The sequence below is a fragment of the Micrasema longulum genome, unplaced genomic scaffold (genome assembly GCF_059751315.1).
Source record: "Micrasema longulum isolate JH-2025_06_02 unplaced genomic scaffold, ASM5975131v1 h1tg000611l, whole genome shotgun sequence".
Classification (NCBI taxonomy): Eukaryota; Metazoa; Arthropoda; class Insecta; order Trichoptera; family Brachycentridae; genus Micrasema; species Micrasema longulum.
Window position 1 is genome coordinate 1544432 of NW_028277807.1, and position 23402 is coordinate 1567833.

Consider the following 23402-nt stretch of genomic DNA (forward strand, 5'->3'; position numbering starts at 1 on the left):
ATCTTGCAAGTTAGTGGAAAATATTCTCAAAGATCATGAAACGGTCAATATTTAAATAGATATTTAACGTATTTGTATATATGGTACGGCCTTATTTTTTAAGTTATCGTAATGCTTAAATCTTCTTCTAAGTCTCAATATCTCGTTTTTTTTAATAATACGTTTTGTTGAATCATTATATCGTATAAACTGTCGCCATTTTAAAGGTGTAAAAATCCTATACGAATCTTCATACAAAAAAGCCAGCCAAAAAGTGACCGTATTTACATTTATGACATTTATCGTATTTACATGATTTATTTTACTCGTATTTACATGAGTAAAATAAATCATGTAAATACGATACCCAAATTCCATTTGAATTATGCATTAAAATGAAAAATGCGTTGAAAAATCTCCATGTGCTTAAATAGCAATAGGAAAATTGAAAACGAGTCAATCTTTAACTGAATCTATGTATGATTTTATTTTGAAAAATACACACATTAAAAAAAATAAATGTGAAAACTCGATAAAGAACGAGCATGGAATTTAAATTTCGAACGTATAAGTATTTAAATTATTTGGGTAATTCAATTTTATTCTGAGTTAGAAATGATTCATTTGCCAGGTATCTATGCGACCCTCGGTGCAACGTGAAACTGTGTGTTCAAAAATTGCAATTGTATGCGTTAGTAGTCTGGAACCATTTTGACGAAATTTATTCTCCGCCCGGGCTATGTCCTTTGGCTGACATCTTAAGTCCTTTACGATTCAGATTATTATGAGTTGCCTGAAATCTTGTTTTGGGGAGTCTAAAACCTTCACCTCTCGTTGTGGGATAGCGATGAATTTAGTTATTACGCTGAACGTTACTGAGCATTTTTTCGGGGAACGATTTTTTAAAAATTTAAATATTAATACTCATGTATTTAAAATTACTCTTTGCTTCACCGAAAGCAAATTTAGTACCGTCAACATAATTATGTTGAATTTTTGTTTATCTGTCACATCTCAATATCGTCCTCATTCCCCCATTCTGAGGTTTCTGCATGACATTATACTGATTTGTAATATACCTGAAGGTAAGTTGATTAGTTTTACGGTTTAGGCATCGGTTTAGGGACTATGAAACATTGCAGTGGAAACCATAGCCATCTAGTCGAAAACAGTTATCCAAAGTTCTGGTTCTATTTCACACACAGAACTGTATTCTTCATCCGCCCAGACATGGAAGTTACTGTTCGTTGATTTCGTAAAATGTGTTTAGTGTAGATTTTGTTAACGGCTTGAAATAATTTATTTACGATTCTTACCTATTGTACATGTATGATAAATAGATTCTCCCCTATGGTCCGCTTAAACTGTAAATTATTGTAATAACCTGCATAAAGTGTATCATATTATCATTAGCATGCACTAAGTGGCAATGTCTGACTACAGTTTCCAGCTCCTATATAAATTACAAGGTTGGCGATTTAGAGTTCAGTCTCAAGTTCGGTCACCTTTTTAGTTGTTCTTCCCCAGGATTAACTTTTAGCGACATTTTCGACAATTTTGTGATCTTTTTCTTACTGGATAATGTTGACGTCTTTAAATTTAATCTTAGTGATTTACGTAGTTTTTAATAGTTATGAAGTTCAAGGATACTATTCCAAACCACAGGTATTATTTACTGGCTGACGTTTTTTTTATTTATTTTTTTATTAATAAATTTTATTAAAGGTGCATGTTATTTTAAAATTCTATACAGATCTACTTTATACATCTAGTAAATGTTATCACTGTAATTCTCCAAAAATAGAGACTTAATCTTGTGCTTGGAAGGTGACTTACACTGTTGTAGTTGTTTATTTATAAAAGTTTATATAATTTTAAATATACGAGTACACGAGAAACAAAATAAAAACATAGGATATATAAAGAAAAACATAAAACAATAATACATTCATACTAATTAAAATTTAATGCAGTTTTTACACGTGTTCAAGAAATTTCTTTAGATTTACTTTAAATTTATTTATGGATTTATTATTTTTAATAGTTTTTAGTTCATTGGGGAGATTATTATAATTTTTTACACCTAAAGGTCAATTGAAAATAAAAAATATTAAAAAATAAAAAAAACTCTTAAAATATTTTTTGCAGGAGAGCAGTTTTACCCACACCCGCACACTGTTGGTAAATTCAATTTCATTCGCAAAAACAAAGGCACAACTTAAAGTTTACTAACTAGTGCAATCTATTTTTAAATGTTTTCAGAAATAACAATGCCATAACGATCATTGTGTTTAATTAAATTGATTTTAAATTAAAAAATAAAACAGTAAACATTGTCATTTTATATTTTTCAATGTATTCAGGAACATTTCTGCATACTCAACTTAAAAAAAAACTACAATTTTGGTATTGTGCCATTATCGGCTCGGGTGCGAAATATTTAGAAAAAAATATGAACAAAATGATAGCAAAAGGGAGGCATTTACAAATAAGGATTTATGGCAACAATAATTGAAAAATCGTTCTCTCGAAAACGCTTGAGGAGTCTCCAAAGATTAAGTTTTGTAAAATAAATTTGATATTATTTTTTTATTAAATATTTTTATTCATTTGCTTGTAAAGCAATTCGTTACCTCAAAAAATTACAATAACCATGTTTCTCGTAGTGTCTTTGTGTAACTTATACTGTCTACATATGCGTGATAGAGGGTTGTAATATATATTTTTTAAAATTAAATCGATCTACAGGTTATTAAATAAACCCTTATGGATTGGTATATAAACAGTTCATTAAATTAAGATATAAAAAGTATGTTGAAAATGACATAAGTTACATGTTGTAAACAACATAATATAAGAAAAAATATACAAAGCTCTTATTATTATTTTGGAAAGAGAAGAGGCAAGACATTGCCTTGTCTGCAAGTTTCATCTTTCGAAAAGTGAGTCGATAATTAATATTTTATAAAACTTTATTTGCTGTAGGAATACATAACCGAGCTGTTTTTCGACACTCCATTGTAAAGCCTAAGTATTCTTGCTACATTAGAAGAGAAATGCTGAATATTATTATATCTGCATTACGTAGTCGCAAGTTAGCGTGTATAAATATTATTAATAAGAGTAGTTAATCATTTTATATAACTAGGTAAGGTCTATTCATGATGAGAATGGACAAAGTAAGGTCCATCTTCAAGACTATATAGTTTGAAGAAAGTTAAACGACCTTTTTAGTTCCCCAGGCCTGTAGGATAGTATTAGTATGCAAAATAAATATGTACGATAAGTACCATTCGGTAAAATGAATTAATTAATTTTATCGTAAACATATGGTTTAAAATTCTTAATGTACCATTCGCGTAAATGCATTTTTACTATCAATTATATCTATTGTATATTCGTACATCTTCTGATTTTTCTGGTGCCTGTCGGGTCCCCCCAACGTTGGCGATCACTGCAGCGAAAGCATTTCTGTCCTGCGCTACTTTTATATTCCGCAGCCAGGACGACTGCTTATTGATGTATTCGCTGTCGTAATTTCTGGGAAAATATGACCAGAGTGATTTTTCATTGCCTTTTCTGGTGGATTTTTCTGTCGGGGTTATCTTTCCTTAGCCGGTTGGTTCTGGTTTGGAGGCGGCAGAAACTCGCCTTTCATCCTCTCATCATCTGATGTGATCAAAGCGTTATGAGTGTGATCCCATTGCCCAGGGCTCGCGACGTGTTCGCTAACGAGTTGGACCAGTCAGTAGTGTTGCCGGTGGAATGCAACTGGGCATTTGCAGCATTTTATAGAATCACACCCTCCAGCAAGATGTGACTCACTGTGACCCTACTAACAATTCGAACCCCAATTCGTACATAAAAATACAAAATAATTTAAATCGGGTTGTAGTCCCGCTGTAGTGTCGTAGACTTAGAATATAGGTCTGAGGTTCGCTCCTAGCCGTATTGAAAAGTAGGAAAGTAGGAAAAAGAACGTAAATATGTCTTTTTTGTAAAATACGTGTTGTTATTATCCAATACGGATTATTATATAACGTTTCTACATTCCATTTTTCGACATGTATAAATTTTTATTATTTATATTTTGTATATTTTTCTATTATTATTTTGTAAATTGTTTTGATTATTTGGCATATTGTTTTGATTATTTTGCATATTGTTTTGATTACCTGTATATTGTTTTGATATGTAAATAAATATTTTTGATTTATATATCGAAGAGTCCCGACTTAACACGGAATTTTCTAACAAGTCGGGACATAAAAAACATATAATTGTGTCTATGTAAATTTGTGTATTTTGTGCATTAAATAAAAAAAATAATACACTTTTAATACTAAATTATAAAAATACATTTTTACCTAAACTTTCGATTTTGTAATAAAGAAAATTAAAGTTACATTTTTAATGTCTAACTATGTATTTACCTATTTAATAAACATTTTAATTTCCAATACTTCTTGTTACCGTGTGTTTAAGAATATCCACGAATTCATGACAGTCCCGGAGTTGGGATTTTATTTTGGGACAGCGAACAGAGGAGATGTATCAGAGTACCAGGTAGTTTATATGCCAACGCTGATGGTGAAATCTCCACAGACTGATGAGGAAAGGTATTCAGGTGGCCGTGGTGAAGAGCCAGTGCCATACGGGTTTAATGCTTTTGGAAGGTAAGTAAAATAGAGGTATGAGCGAACCTTATCGAAATGAGTTAACAAATTACAACAGAGATGGAGAACATTTAAGAGAAGGGAATATTGAAGTCCAGGCATTTACAGAGCTTATGACCTGTCATTGGCTAGTTTAGGTGGCCACTTTACACATCGTGTAACATTCACCATTTTGCTTTTGCCTTTGTTTGAACTATTGAAAATGATTAAACGTAAAAATAATACTTTTGCTTTGAAAGTTTGATGATTTTGACATAGTATTCTTGAAAATTGATATCTTAGTATTGTATATATTTTGCTTTAAAAAACGGATGTCTCTCTTTTAAAAAAATATTGCTAAATTTTAATATTTTATTTCTTCAAAAACGTTTTTAGGCAAGTACATTTAAGACTTTCTCCAAACAAGAACCTCGTAGCTCCAAACTTTAAACTCCATAGACGGGTGTCTGAAAATGGAGAACCTGAGGAGTTGAGATTTGATAGTGGCTTGGACTGTCACTACCTTCATAGGGAAGCAGATTCCGTAGCTGCTATTTCACTATGCCAAGATAAAATCATTGTAAGTAGGATTGGTTTTCTGAATTGATTAGTACCCAAGAATAAAGTATTCTTTTCCACAAATAAAGTTTACGAATTAACATGGTAATTTTTTTTTTAGCATGGGTTAGTATTTCTGGAAAATTCAACGTTAGAAATAAGACCCCTCAGCTCTCGTCTCAAGTCATTTGTCAAAATGCAAGAAGCTTTGGAAGATGACACTCCCGACGGGACAGTAAGAGTACTCGAAGGAGTTCCTCACATCGTTCGGAGAGCAGCATTAAACCCTGACACATTTGCTGATGATTTTTTACTCTTTCCAAGCGAATTAAATTCTTTTGTAAACACGCAGAAGCGAAGGAAGCGAGATGAAAGTAATGAGTTTGGTGCTTATGAAGAAGAGCTGTTCCTTAACGGGCGATCACCCCAAAATTCTAAATTTACAGTAGAACTTTCAATGTTTTTTGATGAAGCTGGATACAATATTTTCGCTCCGTATTTAAACAACAATGATAAAGAAATGCGAGACATGCTTTTGGCTTATATGAATGGGGTAAGTAATAAAACTGTAATAAATATTCTTATCTTTATTTTGGTACAATATTTTAAAAGTATTTTTTTTTCAACAGGTTCAAGCGTTGTATCATCACCCGAGCCTTGGTACGTCAGTAGAATTAACTTTAGTCAGACTAGACCTACTGAAGAAGCAGCCGTCGGATCTTCCCCATTATAACGGAGAAAGAGGATCACTTTTAGACTCTTTTTGTGCTTATCAGAAGAAAATTAATCCTCCGGGAGACTCGAATCCTAATCATTGGGACATGTCTTTATATGTTTCTGGGTGAGTTTATTTCTGAATTAAAAGCTCTTTAAATAGCTAAGTATACAGTTTTAGACACCTCTTTTGAAAAATACAAAAAACTCTTTGTTTAACAAATTACAACAGGGATGGAATCTTAAAGAAGGGAATATGGAAGTCTAGGCATTTACATAGCTTATGGCATTATTTACAGAGCATTTACCATCTTGCCTATGTTTGAATATCCATATTTCTTCAATTCTTCCATTTGTTGATGTTTGTGAAGTTAAAGAGCTGAAACCTTTATTGTTGAGAAGAAATTCATCTGACTCTCGAGGGGGTTAAATCCAGTCTTTTGTCTACAAACTCAAATATTGTAACTCTTTGTTTGTTGTCATAAAGTTGCACTTATTTTTTGTTGTCTTTAAATTCTGTAGTCCCACGTTTTCTTTAATTGCTTTTGTATGCGTCAATACTTATAAATACTTGGGAACGCAGAATAGTACAATAACACCATTATATCATGCTCCCATGGTATTATGGTGTTTTGTTTCGTTCATTTTTGAAGAATCCAATAATATCCGGTGTTGGCGACGCGACATTCCCAAATAATGTGAATGGGTACAGTATAAATAGAAGTAAATAAACATGAAGTATTAAATATTTTCGCATAAAGTAAGTATACTTCCTTATACATGACTGTTGTTTCCTACAGCTACAATATTTAGATACAGATTTTTTGATACTTTTTCAAGTTGGCAGTAATATTTTTGATCTCCAATACGAAAATTAAATTTGAATTGTTAAAGTTGTCAAGCTTAAAATACTTGCTTTTGAAATAGTACTAAACTTATTTATTTGTTTTTTTTTTGCGAATTCTATTATTATACTATTCACATAAAAATCGCACACTTCATCAATTTTTTTTAAAATTTGCAGACTTGATTTTTATGCTGTTGAAAATGGACGTAAAAGTGGTGTGACAATGGGGTTAGCTACAGTCGGAGGAGTCTGTATTGACGAGTATGCTTGTGTTATTGCTGAACTTGGAACAACCAACACTTTTGGAAAACCATATCCTTCAGCTGGATTTACATCCGTTTATATATTAGCCCACGAAATCGGACACAAGTGAGATTATCTTAACAATATGGATCTCTGCTAACAGTATTCACAAATAAGTAATCATAATATTTTTGATTTTCAGTTTAGGAATGCATCACGACAGTAGTGGTAACTCCTGCCCAAAGGATGGTTTTATTATGTCGCCATCAAGGGGCACAAATGGAGAAACTATTTGGTCAAGTTGTAGTGCTGACGTTATGAACAAACTTAGGTAAATACAATGCAATATTACCACTAATTTATGCTACCCTTTAGTATTTTTATGATAAAATGAATTAATTTAATGTTGCAGTTCATACAAGTGCCTTTTGGATAAACCTAGCAGTCACTCGAAGGAATTAGATCATAATCAATTTAAAGATTCTCCTGGACAGATATGGGGAGCTAAACGACAGTGCGAGGTTCTACTCAGGGACAAGGACGCTAGGGTAAGCCTAGCAGGAGGAACACTGGCTGATATCTGCAGGCAGCTGGACTGTAAAACTCCTCACAGAAGTGGATACTATCAAGCAGGACCAGCGTTGGAAGGAACCGACTGTGGAAAGGGATTGGTAATTGATTATAATCATTCTTCAAATACCTACATCCTACACACCTACCTGCACATTTTAGTTCATACGGCAGTCTTCTTTTAGTGGTGCCAAGGCGGAAGATGTGAGAAGATGATGATTAAGAAGCCGAGTATGGTTCAAGGAGGTTGGAGCAAATGGGAAATTAGTGAATGTAATTCAGGATGTACTCTAAAGGGTCAGGGTTACCAGACTCGAAGAAGAACTTGTGATAACCCGAAACCAGTAAACACGGATGACGGCTGCGAAGGAGCCTCTTACCAGGTCAATCTTTGCAAGGATGAAAGGGTAAAAATGTTTTTTTATAAATGCCGTTAAATTTATCACGAAACGATAATAAGCATGGAAGTTTTTTTTGTAGATGTGTAGGAAGAAGAAAAGGATTTCTGTAGGCGACTATGCAACTAACAAGTGTAAAGAATTTAGTAAAAGATTGCCGGAACTTGACCCTAATGGATCTGGTCTTCAAGCTCCACACGAAGAATGTATGTAGATACGGGACGCCAGTGTTTTTCTTACACTAAAGAGTAATTGTGAATATCGTCTTGACCACACCATTACATTGCAGCTCGTCTCTGGATGGCTTGCGCTATTTTCTGCAAACGAGCGGACACTGGAAGTTACTATACCCCACGTATAGACCTTAATGATCTTGGAGTGGATCCTTACTTCCCCGATGGCACGTGGTGTCACAATGACAAGAAGGAAAATTACTACTGTTTACAACATCATTGCCTGCCCGAAGTAAGTAAACTGAAAAAGGTTCTTCGTTCCCTTGACAGTACATTGGATTGTTTATTTTTAAAATGCTTATTATCTACACAATTCACATGTTATTTGATCTCGTAATTTATACATTATTTGCTTTCTAATTTCATACTTAAAAATAATATGGTTGTAGTATGTACGTATTTTATTTGAATGTGCGAGTAAATTAAGCTATATTATACTATTACAAATAGGTACTTAGTTTTATACTCAGAGTAATAATGCGCGACTCGCTTATAGAGATGCTATATTACGAGGGTTGCTACTTAAGTTTTGAGATATGGCAACACCAGTGTGAATATGTTAAATCTGACATTGTCATTGTAAAGTTTGCCATTTTTAATGGTAAACGCACTCAGAACGTTATGTCATACGCGTGATATTTGTGTTGTTTACAGTTACTTGAAAAATTAATTTGTTAAAAAAATGGAACAAAATCGTGAATATTTTCGTTTGATTTTCTACGTGGATTAAACCAACAACAGTTTGCCGATCAACTCGCTGCGACTTTTAGTGATGAAACACCATCTTGAACCACCGTGTTTCGCTGGTTTTCTGAATTAAATCGTAGTCGTAGTTCGTTACAGGACGAATTTCGTGAAGGTCGTCCAAAATCGGATGTTGTGTCAGAAAAGATCGATGCTTTGCGTGAACTGATATTGGAAGATCGTCATGTGACATACCGTGAGAATGAGGCATGCTTGAGCATTAGTTCCACTCGCATACATTCAATATTGCATGAACATTTGGTCGTCAAAAAGATTTGTTCGCGTTTGGTACCGCATAATTTGACAATCGCTCAAAAAAAGGCTCGTGTCGATGAGTGCAAACAAATGTTTAAAAAATTCGATCGCGGTGCTTTAAAAGACGTCTATAAGATCGTGACAGACGACGAATCATGGATATATGCATATGAACCCGAACTAAACAACAATCGACTGTATGGGTGTATCAAGACGTGTCAAATCCAACAAAAGTTGTTCGCGCACGAAGCACTTCGAAGCAAATGGTCACCTGTTTTTTCGGAATAACTGGACATGTCGCCACCGGAGCGGTGAGCCATTGAGCAACGTAGAGCGGTCAATTCTGAATGGTACGCCACTATTTCTTTGCCAGAAGTGTTCGGAAAAATAAGGGAAACCAATTGCAGAAGACGAATCATTCTCCACCACGACAATGCAAGCTGTCACACATCAGCTCAAACTAGTGAATTTTTGAGCATTCAAAACATCGAATTGATGGGTATTTCGCCGTACAGCCCTGATTTGGTCCCCAATGATTTTTTCTTATTCCCGCATATTTAAAATAAATTGCGAGGTCAACGTTTTTCGACGCCTGAAGAAGCGGTTGATACGTTCAAATCACATGTTTTGGGGGTACCTCAATCGGACTGGAAAAGGTGCTTCGAAAATTGGTTCAAACGCATGCAAAAGTGTATTGATCTTCGAGGAGGATATTTTGAAAAACAATAAAGCCATTTTCGATTATAAATATTTGTTTTTACTTGTATATCTCAAAACTTAAGTAGCAACTATCGTATTGCATTTCGTTCTATCGCATGAAACAAAGGCGCTGTTTTTTGTTTGTTTGGTTTTTAGTTTAACAACAGATGTGAAACGGACGGTTTCGTCGCAGTGCTTGAAATTCTCGACCTGATTACCTGCGGCCCATTGTTTTGCTGCAAACTGTAGCTAACTTCGTGATTGATAATCCTAGAATGTTTTTTGTCCGTTTGGGCGGTTAAGGCGGCTCTATAACCGATAGAGCGTTATTACTCCGAGGTTTTATAAGTAAATGGCAATCTGCAAAATTAATTAGACGAAACTGATTTGAAAACGATTTTATACGTAAAAACTAAAATAAAAAATAATATAAAAATAATATGCATCCATACCTAGCGTGGAATCAAAACCTTATTAACATTGACAACCTTTTTGTTGTATGTTTATAAATAAATTTATGTGAAATATTTTTTTGATCCATAGTTCATTTATATCGCACACAAAATTAAGTATTTTTTGTAATTTTACCGAGAATCGAACTAGGAATCTCTGTTGCTCGAGGCAAACGTCGGCGTCGTGGCGATTAGACTACGGGAGGCGTCTTTTAAAAATACATAATATCGAGGGTATACTGACAGAATGCATTAAGTCAACAGTCTTTATATATTTTTAAATATAGGTGCAAGATGTTGATTTTAAATTATTTGCTTTGCCTAGAATAAAGATTACTCTTTCAAAGCTTTAAAATAAAAGAAAATTGTGGGAGAAATTATAAAAAAGCTTTAAATGCGATTATCTCGGAACTTGTTTCAATTACTTATAGTATTCTATCAACAAAGCCTCGAGATATATGCATAACGTCTTGAAACAACTGTTCTTATATCCAATTTTTCCCGCTGCCCTCGCCAACGACCATACCATGTTGAACACACCGGTTCTCGTCCGATCACCGAAGTTAAGCAACATTGGGCGCGGTCAGTACTTGGATGGGTGACCGCTTGGGAACACCGCGTGCCGTTGGCCCCTTTTTTTCATACACCGTAAAATTATGAAATACTTTTATTTTAATAAATTATACCGTACACTTACTCATTTATTATTTATACGTAAAAATAAGTAGAGTTTGTGTTGTCAACAAATTGTTATTATTATAATCTCTAGCGGTGATTCTAAACGAAAATATGAAATTAATTGTTCGGCTTTTATCATGTATTATTGAAAAATGTAATTTTTACGTTTATTATCAATGGAATATAACTTACCTTATTTTTTGTTTTGTGCACCATTTTGTGAAAAGGACCTTAATTGTAATTTTATGGTATTTGTTACAATCAAATTAGTGTAAAGTTTCCGCAAACCAAGTTTTGTAAAATTTCCATTGAAAATAAACGTAAAAATGGTATTTTTCAATAAACAATTATTATAGCGCCATCTATGAAAATCGAGTTTAATATTTTCGTTTAAAAGGCCAATGTCGTAAATCCCAACATTTCGGCAGAGTAATTTTACAGTTATTTTGTGACGTTATAATAAACTGTTTAAGGCATTTGAAACTATTTTCAATAAAAACCCAGTACCACAGATGTATGAGTTATAAGTATACAAAAAAAAAAAATACGTGTATTTTTTAATTGACATCACCACTCGACAAAATGTTGGCAAGAAAAAAATTAAATCCGACATTGGCCCTTTTAGTTAGACCCAAGATATAGAAACAGGTATTTGAATATATATATTTAAAAAAATAAATTATTTTATTTTTATTTATTCGGAAGTTCAACAAGAATACATAAAATACATACATTTTTAAAGTAAGCATTACTAACGTTCTTTATATATATTCTCAATTATAGAACTCCACCATCTTTCATAAATTATATAAAATAAGTGTGTAAAATCAATTTAAGAAATAAAAAAGATTTTGCGCTACGAATGGTAACAGAGATGTTTTTGGCAAAAAGTTATTAACAATTCTGAGCGTTTGTTGATTTGTAAAAGACGTATAACAAAGTAGGTGAAAAAGGAATTGTGGGGCGGGTTTGAAAAGTACGGAGTGAACAATAAACTTACCACCATGGTTTGAGATCTCAAATGGTGTACCTAAAGGAGGGATGTGTATGTGAAATGTTAAAGAGTAATAATGCGCGTCACTAAGATGATTTGGTCATGTAGATCGACTGAATGTAGACATAATGGAAAACGACATATATGGTGAGAATGAATGGTAGCGTAGGACGAGGACAACTAAGAAAAAACAAATGGCATGATCAGATTAACCAATGTCTGGCCATGTCAAAACCAGACACAATCGAAGGGCACGTACCCATGACAAGATGTATAAATGTGGAAGAAGCTAGGAATGGATGTCAGGATTGACGGGAAATGAGGATGGTAGTAGTAGGTAGTAATTAGTAATACATATTTTATAAGGAGCAAGCCACAAATATTTGAGGTACCTACTTAAAAAAGCATGCTTAGTTATTTAAATGCGGTCGCTTAGACGAATGTGGGGGAAATCAATGTACGACAGGGCTACGAATGGTAAAACCATGCGATAGTGCCAATCTGAGATAGGTGTAAATTATAAGATTAAGAAAGGGTTACTAAGATGGTTTGACCATATAGAACGAATGGATGACAAAAGAATGGTAAAACCGATATATATGGCTAGAATAAGGAAATATCACATACTACGAATACCGAAAAAAATATACGAAATGGATTTAGAATAATTGTATTTTCAAAATCAATATGGGTATTGTGGAGAAATGTTTTCATGCATAAATGTATGTGTTTGGCCTTGGTTGTTGTGACGTCAAGATTCGTGATATTGTTCTGAACAAAGTTCAATGGCCAGGAACAAATAAACATGAATCGTGACGTATTAGGGGCGTGGCCAATAGAATGACCGTTTTTTTTTATGCTTCTCATAATTGGCAAAAAAAAAATTTTTACTGGACAGTATTTTATAGACCTTTATTACTTTAAAAATGTAAAAAAGTGATATTTCCCTATTAATGGAAACGTAGGACGAGGATGACCAAGAAAGACGCATAGCATGATCAGATAAATCAAATATCAAGTCTGGTTACGTCAAAAGCAAACACAACCGAAGGGCATGTATGACAAAATGTATGCATGTGGAAGAAGCTAGGAATACATGTCAGGTTAGGCGTGCATGGGGGTCCATCCTCTCTGCCTACCACTATAAAGAAATAGCGTGATGATAGTAGTAGTTTAAATAAAAAAACATGACGTATCGACTAACCTAACCAACGACGATTGGTGTTTTTGTTTTTTTTGGGTTTGGGTTTTTTATAAATATATTTTCTTAGGCATCGTGTGCTATGCAGCTGGCTGTTGGGCACACCGATATGAGTGGCAATATTTCAGGCGAATTATTTTAAGCGGATAAAGGCAACTTCTCCTGGCTCTTGTTAGAGCATATAGGACATGCTCGACGGATGCGCTCCCGGTTCTAATGGCTTTGTCCCCTTTGGACCTGGAAGTACAGCGACGGTCCGCAAATTTCCAATTAAAAAGAAAGCGCTCCTCTGTTATTGGTGGCGTCCGTTTACTCCCAATCGAAGGAATGTCTCAATCGGATATATTTTTTAAAACTTTAAATGCTCATTTTGATGCTTGGCAATCGCGATGGTAATCCTCCCAAAATGGGAGAATCCCATTTTGGGAGGATTACCTTTACCGTATATAGGTAGTAGGTAGGTACCTACCTAAATGAAATATTGGATTATGAATTATTTTTAGAATTGAACTTAATAATGTTTTATCTTGAGAGGAAACGCGGTCTGACTTTTCTTCATACAAACGTATTCCCGTATTTTCACCCTGGATTATGGCAATATAATATTTACCATCGGTGTGTCTCAATATTTTTGCTTTATTGATGAATACCTTATTAATGGAACTTTAACCATCCAAAAACTTATAAAAAGTCCAGTTTTATCTGCGGTCTTTGGGTGCACGGTAAAGGTAAAACATGAAATGTGATCCCAACCTGTTTTTTTAAGATCCCAGTATTTTTACACTTTAAAACGACACAACACGGCGTAGTTGAATTCAAATCGGGAGTTGCGTACTGAGTGACGTCTACAAAGAAACTAATGGGTCAAAACGTAAAACTACTCTTTTAAGAGTAGTTTAGTCGCCTTCTGTTTGATGCGCGTATGCGGTTTCTGGACTATTTTTAATTCCATGAGGTACAAATATAATAACTATTTTTGAAAAACGCAAAACATACGGATACAGAACATTTTATTCTGATACTTAAAATTGGTTTGGTTTTAAGGGGAAAACGGTACAGCGAAACGTCGATTTTGTCTATCCTAACAAAAGGTCTGACATGCAATTGTCTTTTTCGCACTGTATCGGGCGGCAACTGCAAGACAAACAGGAAAACAATGTTCAAATACCTATTCATCAAAATTTTCTGTCATCATAATTTATGTAAGCCGAAACACAAAAATAGTAATCTATACGTACATATCTAATCTGGACTAAATACAATAATTGATATAAAAAAAACAAACAATCACGTAGTTTCCCCGTAAGGGTAAGCAGAGAGGATATAATGCCACATCACTTATTCTTTGCATACTGATCTCGCTTCCTGTTCATTCATACATCTTCTTATGAATGAAGGGATGCGAGGAAGAGATTATTTCGACTTTTAACATGTCCATCTTCAATGTATTTGTAGGATTTGGTTTTGCCATGTTTTTTTCGGTCTTCCTCTATTTCTGCATCCATGAACATTCGCATTGTAAATAGTTTTAGTCGTTCTTTCGCTGTCCATTCGCTCTACACCTCCAAACCAATGCAGAGCTCCTTCTTGATTTTGTTGTTAATGCTTATCTCAGTCCTACATAATGTACGGATCTTAACATTTGTGCATCTATTGAACATATTTTTACTTCAAATTCACCCGAGAGATCGTATTTCGACAGCATTCAATTTTATTCATTGAATCTATATACGAATATGAACTCAAATCTAGCAATTGCAAAGAAAAAGAAGCAGTAGTTTTAAACTTGAGACCAAAAATAGTTCTCAATGCTGCCGAAAGATGGTGCTAGTAGCGTTCGCACGGCGCTTACGAAAGTCACCAAAGAAAACACATAGCCCCAATATTTACACCCTGTTGTTAACTTTGCGCAGTGGCGATATCGTAACCAATGAGGTTTATCCGAGGTGCGATTATTGCTAGTTGAAAACTTTTACCAATACCCCGCCTTGTGGACGTGAAATACCGTCCGCTATGGCAATTTTTGAAAGCCTGTAATGGGCTGCTTAGCTTTTCATTTTCATTAGATACATAGATACGCAACTATTTAATTACATAGTACAAAAGTACTAGGCTTGCAATCTTTCGTTACTTTTGAGTACTTGGAACGTTTTGAATTAGTTTTAAATACATAATTTATAAGTACTTGGTACATCATCACAACACTTCCACTTATTTATTTGGCCAATTTCCCCCAATAATGGGCATCTTCAGACTTTAGTAAAGTTACAACATTAGTTTACATTAGGGATAGGGATAGGGATAATCACACATTACATTACCAATTGTGTGATTATCCATATCCGTACTACTTACGTACTTACAAGTCTATTTAGGTTAAGAATATTCAGATGTAGAGGTTTTTGTTTTTATTTGACTTCTTACGACTTTTTGTCTCTGGCATAGCATAGCCGGAGCCCCAGCTTTGCCAATCCTACCGATTAAAACTATTAAAATTAAAAGAATCTATACATTTTCATGAATATAATTTGCGTATGTTTATACGCCGAAACCTCTTTTTACACGGTAGGCACGTTGCATGCAGTACCGTGTGAAAAAAACGGGCGTAAAAAAATACCTGTAATAAAATAAGGCACAATGATAGCTATGTTTCACGACAAAAAATACTTTAAAAATCGTTACAAATGTTATTCACCATCAGTCTCATATTACGTTTAGTAGGTACGTCAATATTTTGATAGGAAATGGACCACAATTGCTCCTCGACATACCTGAAAACCGTTTTTTAAAACCGAGGGTTTTTTCTATCGGTTTCGCCCATATTTAAAAAAACCTTTTTTTTGTCAATAAACAAATTAATTTTCAACATTTCTTTTAAATAAAGCAAGCTTATTTAATTTTGCTCTAATGCTTTAATTGTGAGTGTAGAAAATTGTATTGAAAGCTTATGTGGGATATTATCATTATTCTTCATGACAATATTGCAATTAAATGAATGCTTGCAAAACTGTGTTGATTTTCTTATATTAAATTCAGTTACAATAATCCGTTTTTGAAAAATCATGAGATGAAAAAATGAAAGAAATATAAATGTTCAAACATGAACCAGGCAATGAAATTCTTATTCTTTAGCCCTATTATTCCTTTCTTTAAAAATCCATCCTATTTATCCATTTCACTTTTATCCACACCTGTTGATGCATAGGGCACTGCATTGTTAAACCAAATGCAGCGTATCTCAATTATGTTACAATAAGGTGGGGGCGATGATCAAGTAAAAGCGAAATTTATTTGAATAAAAATGCATCTTCGTCGGTAAGCTCCAATTGAAAAGGTTTAGAAAAAAATTGTATTCTTTTTCTATTTTCCATAGAAAAAGCTTCATTTTACTTTATAGATAAAATGGAAGATAACTGTTAACTTCCCATTGTAATACGGGCCCAGGGCCCCGATTACAATGGGAAGTTAACATTTATCCACAAAGTAAAATTAAGTTTTCCGTATAAAAAGCAGAACATACATAATTTTTTTTTCTTTTAAACATGTTTAATTACAGGCGACTGACTAAGACACTTTAAATGTTCATGAAAATATACTCATTTTCGTACACAAATATCGGTTTTTCTTAATAGACAGCTTGCACACCGCACACCGCATCTGAGAACATAAGTCTCCTTAGCAGTCCCCACGTACACGGAAAATTTGCTCGTTGTCAAACGAGAAAAGCTGCCCTAAGGAGCTCTCAGAAATCTGGTAGCCTTAGCATCTTTGTGCTGGAAGAAAGTAGTCCAGAAGTACTTAATATGTACTTCATTGGATTAAGAAAATAGGGATTAAATTGATTGGACATGATCAATTCGCCGAAATGATTACAAAACTTTTTAAAAGCCTTGAAATTCTTTTTGGAAGCCACCAGATCTGTATATCCGACAGGACCTATAACAGGGCCATGGAGAGTAGCAAGAAGCTCCATTTCTTTATAGACAGTCGAAGATAACTCGGCGGCCTCCGTGGTGTAGTGGTCAAGACGCTTGACTCACACACGGAAGGTTCCGGGTTCGATTCCTGGTGAGAACACAAAATTAAATGTGATTTTTCTCAAGCCTGGGTGTTGTGTGATGTAATTCACCACTGTAATTGGGCTTCCTGCCTGTTGTGGTGCAAAAAAAAATACCAAAAATACAAAAAAAATACAAAATACAAATAACTCTGTTAACTTCCCATTGTAATCGGGGCCCAGGTCCCAGTCTAGGGAGAACCTACAATTAAAAAACAAATATTTCGTGTCTCAAAAATCGAACCGGTACCCCAAGCATGATAGGGAAACAACTCCATTTCCATTGTATTATATATAAAAGTAAAGGCCATTCAAATCTTTAAGGACCTTTTTTTATGTGTGCGTAACAGAAAATAAAATAATGAAATGTGCGTACTAACACAAATAAAAGATATGTAATTACTTTGGTTCACAGGCACATATAATACAGGTCACTCAACATTCGAATGGACTGTACTGTGAATTTATTTGTAATTTTTCCAGTCTTTCAAGTTCTCTAAGCTGTGGGGTACTCTGGGCGAAGACGTGCCGCTGCCGAACAACGCGCGGCCCCACACAGCGGCGCTGCCCCCCGCCGTGCAGCGCTACCTGTCGCTGGGGCCCGACGGCCGGCCGCTGCTCACGAGCCTGCGCCCCGGCCAGGCCCCGCATCCCTTTGAGGAGGACTGGACTGACCACGACTACCTAGAGCTGCCGGCCTCCATAGAAGAAGACAACATTATTTGATTTATTGAGATTGTTTAATATCTACCTCATTGCCAGCTTTTTTAAGTAGAATGTATAAAATATCCCGAGCAATTTTTTATACAATATTTCCAGTTTGTTTGAAGTCCAAATGTTTGTAGACAAGTATTGTATTTTGCATAGGTAACAATCTGGATTTTGATCATCATCATTTACTTATTAGCACCCTGTCTAGTAAAGCATATGGCACAATGATTAGGCTCGCACATACAAATGATTAAGACATAAATACAAACATCACCATTATCCGAAAGGCGGTAAAAATCTAAGAATTATATATTTTTAGGTTATAAATATAATATTTTATAAAGGAATCTCATAAATCTAGTCAATTTTTAAATTGTGTTAGTTAAAATGTCTAAAAATAATGCTATAAATATTATATGATATTTATTGTCTTTAAGTAATGGTATTCAATATTTTGTATATTTAAAAAAATGGTTTATTATAAAATAAAAATAAAATTTTATTCATGTAGAACGAATATTATTATTTCAATAAAAAACATATCACCAAACATTATTGAATTTGTTGAATTGGCTACAAATTATTTTATCTAATGTTCCGATTTTGATTTTGACAATTATTAGAATCAAAATAATAAAATATTGAAAATAGGTCTTACTTAAGTTGAGTATTAGACCCTTACAAATATAAATATTTTAATTATTTGTATCACATTATTTAAAGGTGGTGTTTCCTGATAAACTAAAACGCGAAAAATTGTTTTCAAACAACGGAAAAATATGTCCATATAAAATATCAAATAATATAATTTATATAATAATTAATAATTAATATAATTATTTTTATAATTTATTTCACATTTTTTTTTTTATTTTTTTTTTCAAAAAATATTTACAAAAAATTCTTAAATTAAAGTCCTGCTGAGTTGCATACATACAACTCGTCAGCAGGTTCTTATAAATTACATTAATTATTTACACTTAGCCTACATTATTACATAAAACATTTTAAAGCAGCTCACATAGAAATTCTTTATAAATCAAATAATTATGCTGATAATTTTATATAAAACATTTCAAATGACAATGTCCTAGAAATGAACCTATACTTTTACCTAAAGTAATACACAAGTAAATAATATGTCTCTATGTTTTGTATCCGTAGCAATATAAACACTTACATTAGGTCATTTTAATTTGCGAATAATGTACCTACAACAATTCATATACTTTGAAATACAAATAAACATTGTTTTGTTAGATCTAATAATAATTCCCAAACGAACGCGGCACCAGCGATCCGTGAAAATAATGTTCCTTCTAATAATTTATGTTTCCTCTATGGAATAATTTTCTTACTAGTTACATTTCAAGCTGTGTCAGTTTTTCCATTTTTTATTAGTTTAAACAAAAACCCATAGATGTCGGTAATGTAAACATTTGAAATAATTTTAAAGAAACTAAGTTACTAGGTGGTTGCATTTTGTGAGAAAAACATGATTACTTCTTATGGAGATTATCCACTGGTCTTCATCAACATTCTCGAGGACCGGTTTTATTATGCGATACATCATGTGCAAAAAGAACACAAATTTTACTCTCATAAAGATGAGCACCTTCTTTTGACTCTCTTTTTAAAATATTTAGCTACCTCGATATTATCGTGCATTAAAATAATTTACCAAGCTATAAAACAAATTTAATTGTTTTGTTTGCGACACGTTTATGTAGCTAATTATTTTGTTTACCGTAGTAAAAATTCGGATAAGTAGAATTGTATAACATAAACTCTTTTAACTAAGGAAAGTTTAAATGATTTATTTACCTATAAATAATATTTACAATCAATAATATTTATTTACCTATAAGATTACATACCTAGGTACACATGTTTGTGCTTGTATTGCACAAATGCTTGAATTTCGTTTTAAAAAAAGAAGATTTTGCCGCGGCCATTTTAATGTCAAATTCGGCCGTTTTAATGCCTTAAAATAATGAGAACAAATTTTAGTTCAATATTTAGTATTTATATGAGAATCGATTTACCAAAGTTTAGTCTAAATTTTAAAAGGCGGAATGCCTGCGAAAAGTAATTATATTTTATTTATATAAAAGTTTTATGCAAATAGTTTAACATAAATACCTTTAAAAAATATTATTCTTAAATGGTGAATGTTTCTTTTTTTTTTTAATTGCGCGGTTTTGAAAAAACAGAGTTTTCAAATGGCAAAACCGTATATTTTCTAATATTTTGTGCGTTTTACCACATTACAGCCTCCATTTATAAGATCCAATTTTGTTTTTTAACCTATTTAATTAGATGTTTAATTATAAAACGAAAACATTTTTATAAGTCAATAATTTAATTTAACAGGATATTTTGGCAGAAAAAAATGCATTACATTTAGAGTTCTTATGCGTTATTAAATGTAATTTACTATATATTTATTAAAAACCTACCTAATCCTATACTTCTAATCTCTACGTGGGTACCTAAATTACAATAATCGGTGAAAGCATATTTTTAATAGATATATTCGCGTCCTAATGATTTACTAAAGTATTTCAATTTGACGGCCATTTTCAGTACATCATAAATAACATTCTAGGAAACAGAAATAAAGTTTTAGTGGGGCGAGACTCGAATCTTTTATGCAAAATCCACAACACTACAATTTAGTGAGCGCAGTATTAATCTATGTTGAAATATGTATTTACTAACGTTTTATGCGCAAGTCAATAATTATTGAAATCGTTGAATTAAATGCACCCAAGTGTATTTTTTTATGCTGATGTTTTTATTTATTTTATTTAATGCACACAATAGCAATATTTTATCATAGCACAATTATAATTTTCTATATCCCGACATGTTAGAAAATTCCGTGTTAAGTCGGGACTCTTCTATATATAAATTAAAACATTTATTAATATACAAAACAACATACAAAATAATAATAAAAAAATATACCCTCATAATAAAAATTTATACACGTCAAGAAATACAATGCAGCTAAATTATTTAATAATACTTGTAATGTGTAATTATTAATTAATTGCAATTTTAAAATTCGATTCGGTAATTAATTTTGATAGTAAAAATAACTACAAAATAATTCAATAAAATAATAAAAGTAACCCATCTGTATGGTAAAATATGTAATTTAATAAACATATTAACAAATAATTTTATGCTTCGATTAGCAATAGTTAAAATACGTATTCACAAATTATTAAGTATCACTGCTAAGTTTATTCAAATATGATATACATATATACGTATATGAATAATAATGAAAACGGCATCGGTATTAAATATTTATTCCTGAAGAAATTCTATACAGTGGTCTCAACCCCTCGACAAAATCCAGTTATGGATCTTCATCTTAGATATTATAGACATTGTTTTGGAGAACTTATTTGAAGAATTTATTTACAAGAAACTTCATTGTGGAACTCCATAAAGGATATTAGAATCCTGACTTCGTACAACTCCCCGTGGTTTTGGAGTATTATTGATTGTGACCTATGGGTAAGAAAATCCTCTAGCCACATAAGCGCCTTTTCTCTGATACCAGTGTTTCTGAGTTTTTTTTACAAGCAATAAATGAGACACAGTATCAAAAGCCTTGGCGAGACCTAGAAATACCATGATAAGTTTTTTGCCACTATCAAAACTTTGGGTAAAAGGTTACTAATTTTAGGAAATTAAACAACAACAGTTAAAACCAACCATCACGCCGTTTACTCGTAGGTGTAAGTAGATAGAATAGAACGCCACACCACTCTGTCTTTGTATAAAGACTTCTCTTGCTCTACATTCATACATATTCGTACGCACGCCGATTATTCCGACATTTAACGTTCAGCTTTAAGCATTTGCTGAATTTGGTCGTGCAATTTGGTCGTGCGTCAATATTAGAAACGTAAATCATTTATAAAAATCTCGAAAAGTTTTAAAAGAATCTAAAATGTTTATCAAATCCTCCTGATATTCTGTGGGTCGAATGTCGTCCCTAGTCAATAATGTAGGCGGATAATGATTGGCATTGAGAATTTAAATGGTGGAATTTAATACTTTATTAGTATGGTCATAAAATTCGAAGTGACGCTTAGAAAAATAAAGCACTTTGCATAATATAGATAGCATTGGTTTAAAAAATAGACGATGTTTGTAAACTACGTTATTTCATTGATATATTATTCAGTAGACAACAACTAAAACACTATACTAACTAAATTGCATGTGCATATGTGAGGACATAAATATTTATATATTCCTTCGCGTAATGATGGTATCGGCCGAAAAAATCTGTCATGGTTGAGGAATATTTGTATGTGGATAAAACCAGGACAGGACCGCCGACAGCAGAATGCTGAAGATCGGATGTGCACGTGCAGCTCTCAAGAGTCCTCAGGACCCATTTCGGAGACATTCCAGAGATTCAACAAATCTTTTACCGTATTGCGTAGTTACATATTTTTAGATTGGTCGATGTTACCTGTAGTTGTAGTAATACATGTTATTGTTGTAAAATAAAGATATTACTGAAACGGTTTAAATAATTTAAACGAGGTGTAAATAATACCTAAGAAAATACAATGTGTGTACATTTAGTAATTGTTTAAATTTGTTGCCACGTGGAAATAAGGCTTTTGTCTGTAAAGTAAGGTAATCATACGATTTGCCATTATAAAACACCGTTCTTTCAAATCAAAATTTTCATTACTACCGTAGATAACGCCTGTTGAAATTTAGAATAAACTTGGGTCGGTACATTAGTACTTATATAAAGACAACGTATGACGAATTGAACAGGAAAGTGATTAAAAAACCTAAATTTTCTTTTTAAAAAAATTAAAAAATTGAATCACACAAATTTAAATGTATATACCTAAAATTCTAGACTAAAAATTGCCATAAATAATCTTTTTTATTAATATTTAAAATTATTTAGTTCAAACTCAAATTTTGGTTGCAAATATTTCATTTCGTCAGTACGTTTTTAGTGCCATTGAATGAATATTTTATTATAAGTAAGAAAATCGTATGATTTCCGTACTTTTTTTTATCAGACAACCGCTCTCATGGTGTCTTTATTTAAATAGAAAACTCAGATTCTTAAAAAAATTAATTATCTATGTACTATATTTTAGAAGCAAGTAGGTATTATTGATATGGATGTTTTGAAGTACCTACTCGCTTGAATTTATTATCTTGGATCTTGTTGATAAAGAGAGATTACCTCACAGAATATTCTCACACAGAAACTGGCCTTTGGACATGTTAATGTATTTTTTGAATAATTCTTAATTAACCCAGATAATCAACCCTTTCTGAGGTGGATATTTAAAATATTCAATAAATAAAGTTCAAAACATTTTTTTCCTCGTGTTGTTTAGCGCCGAGAACAC

General features: G+C 32.8%; 1 protein-coding gene and 2 non-coding genes across 3 annotated transcripts; all 3 read left to right on the forward strand.

The window, feature by feature from the left end:
* The first annotated feature begins 1465 nt into the window (after positions 1 to 1465).
* On the forward strand, positions 1466 to 18131 carry LOC148280164 (A disintegrin and metalloproteinase with thrombospondin motifs adt-2-like). Its single transcript, XM_088228859.1, has 12 exons — positions 1466 to 1644; positions 4465 to 4655; positions 5031 to 5214; positions 5314 to 5745; positions 5822 to 6033; positions 6931 to 7122; positions 7199 to 7327; positions 7409 to 7667; positions 7752 to 7973; positions 8047 to 8170; positions 8254 to 8429; positions 17761 to 18131. Exons 1-12 carry the CDS (start codon positions 1561 to 1563, stop codon positions 18001 to 18003), a joined length of 2448 nt encoding a protein of 815 aa, XP_088084985.1. The 5' UTR covers positions 1466 to 1560; the 3' UTR covers positions 18004 to 18131.
* On the forward strand, positions 10860 to 10978 carry LOC148280165 (5S ribosomal RNA). Its single transcript, XR_015822690.1, has one exon. It is a non-coding gene; the product is annotated as a 5S ribosomal RNA (ribosomal RNA).
* Positions 15122 to 15261, forward strand: LOC148280166 (U4 spliceosomal RNA). Its single transcript, XR_015822691.1, has one exon. It is a non-coding gene; the product is annotated as a U4 spliceosomal RNA (small nuclear RNA).
* Positions 18132 to 23402: the final 5271 nt, after the last annotated feature.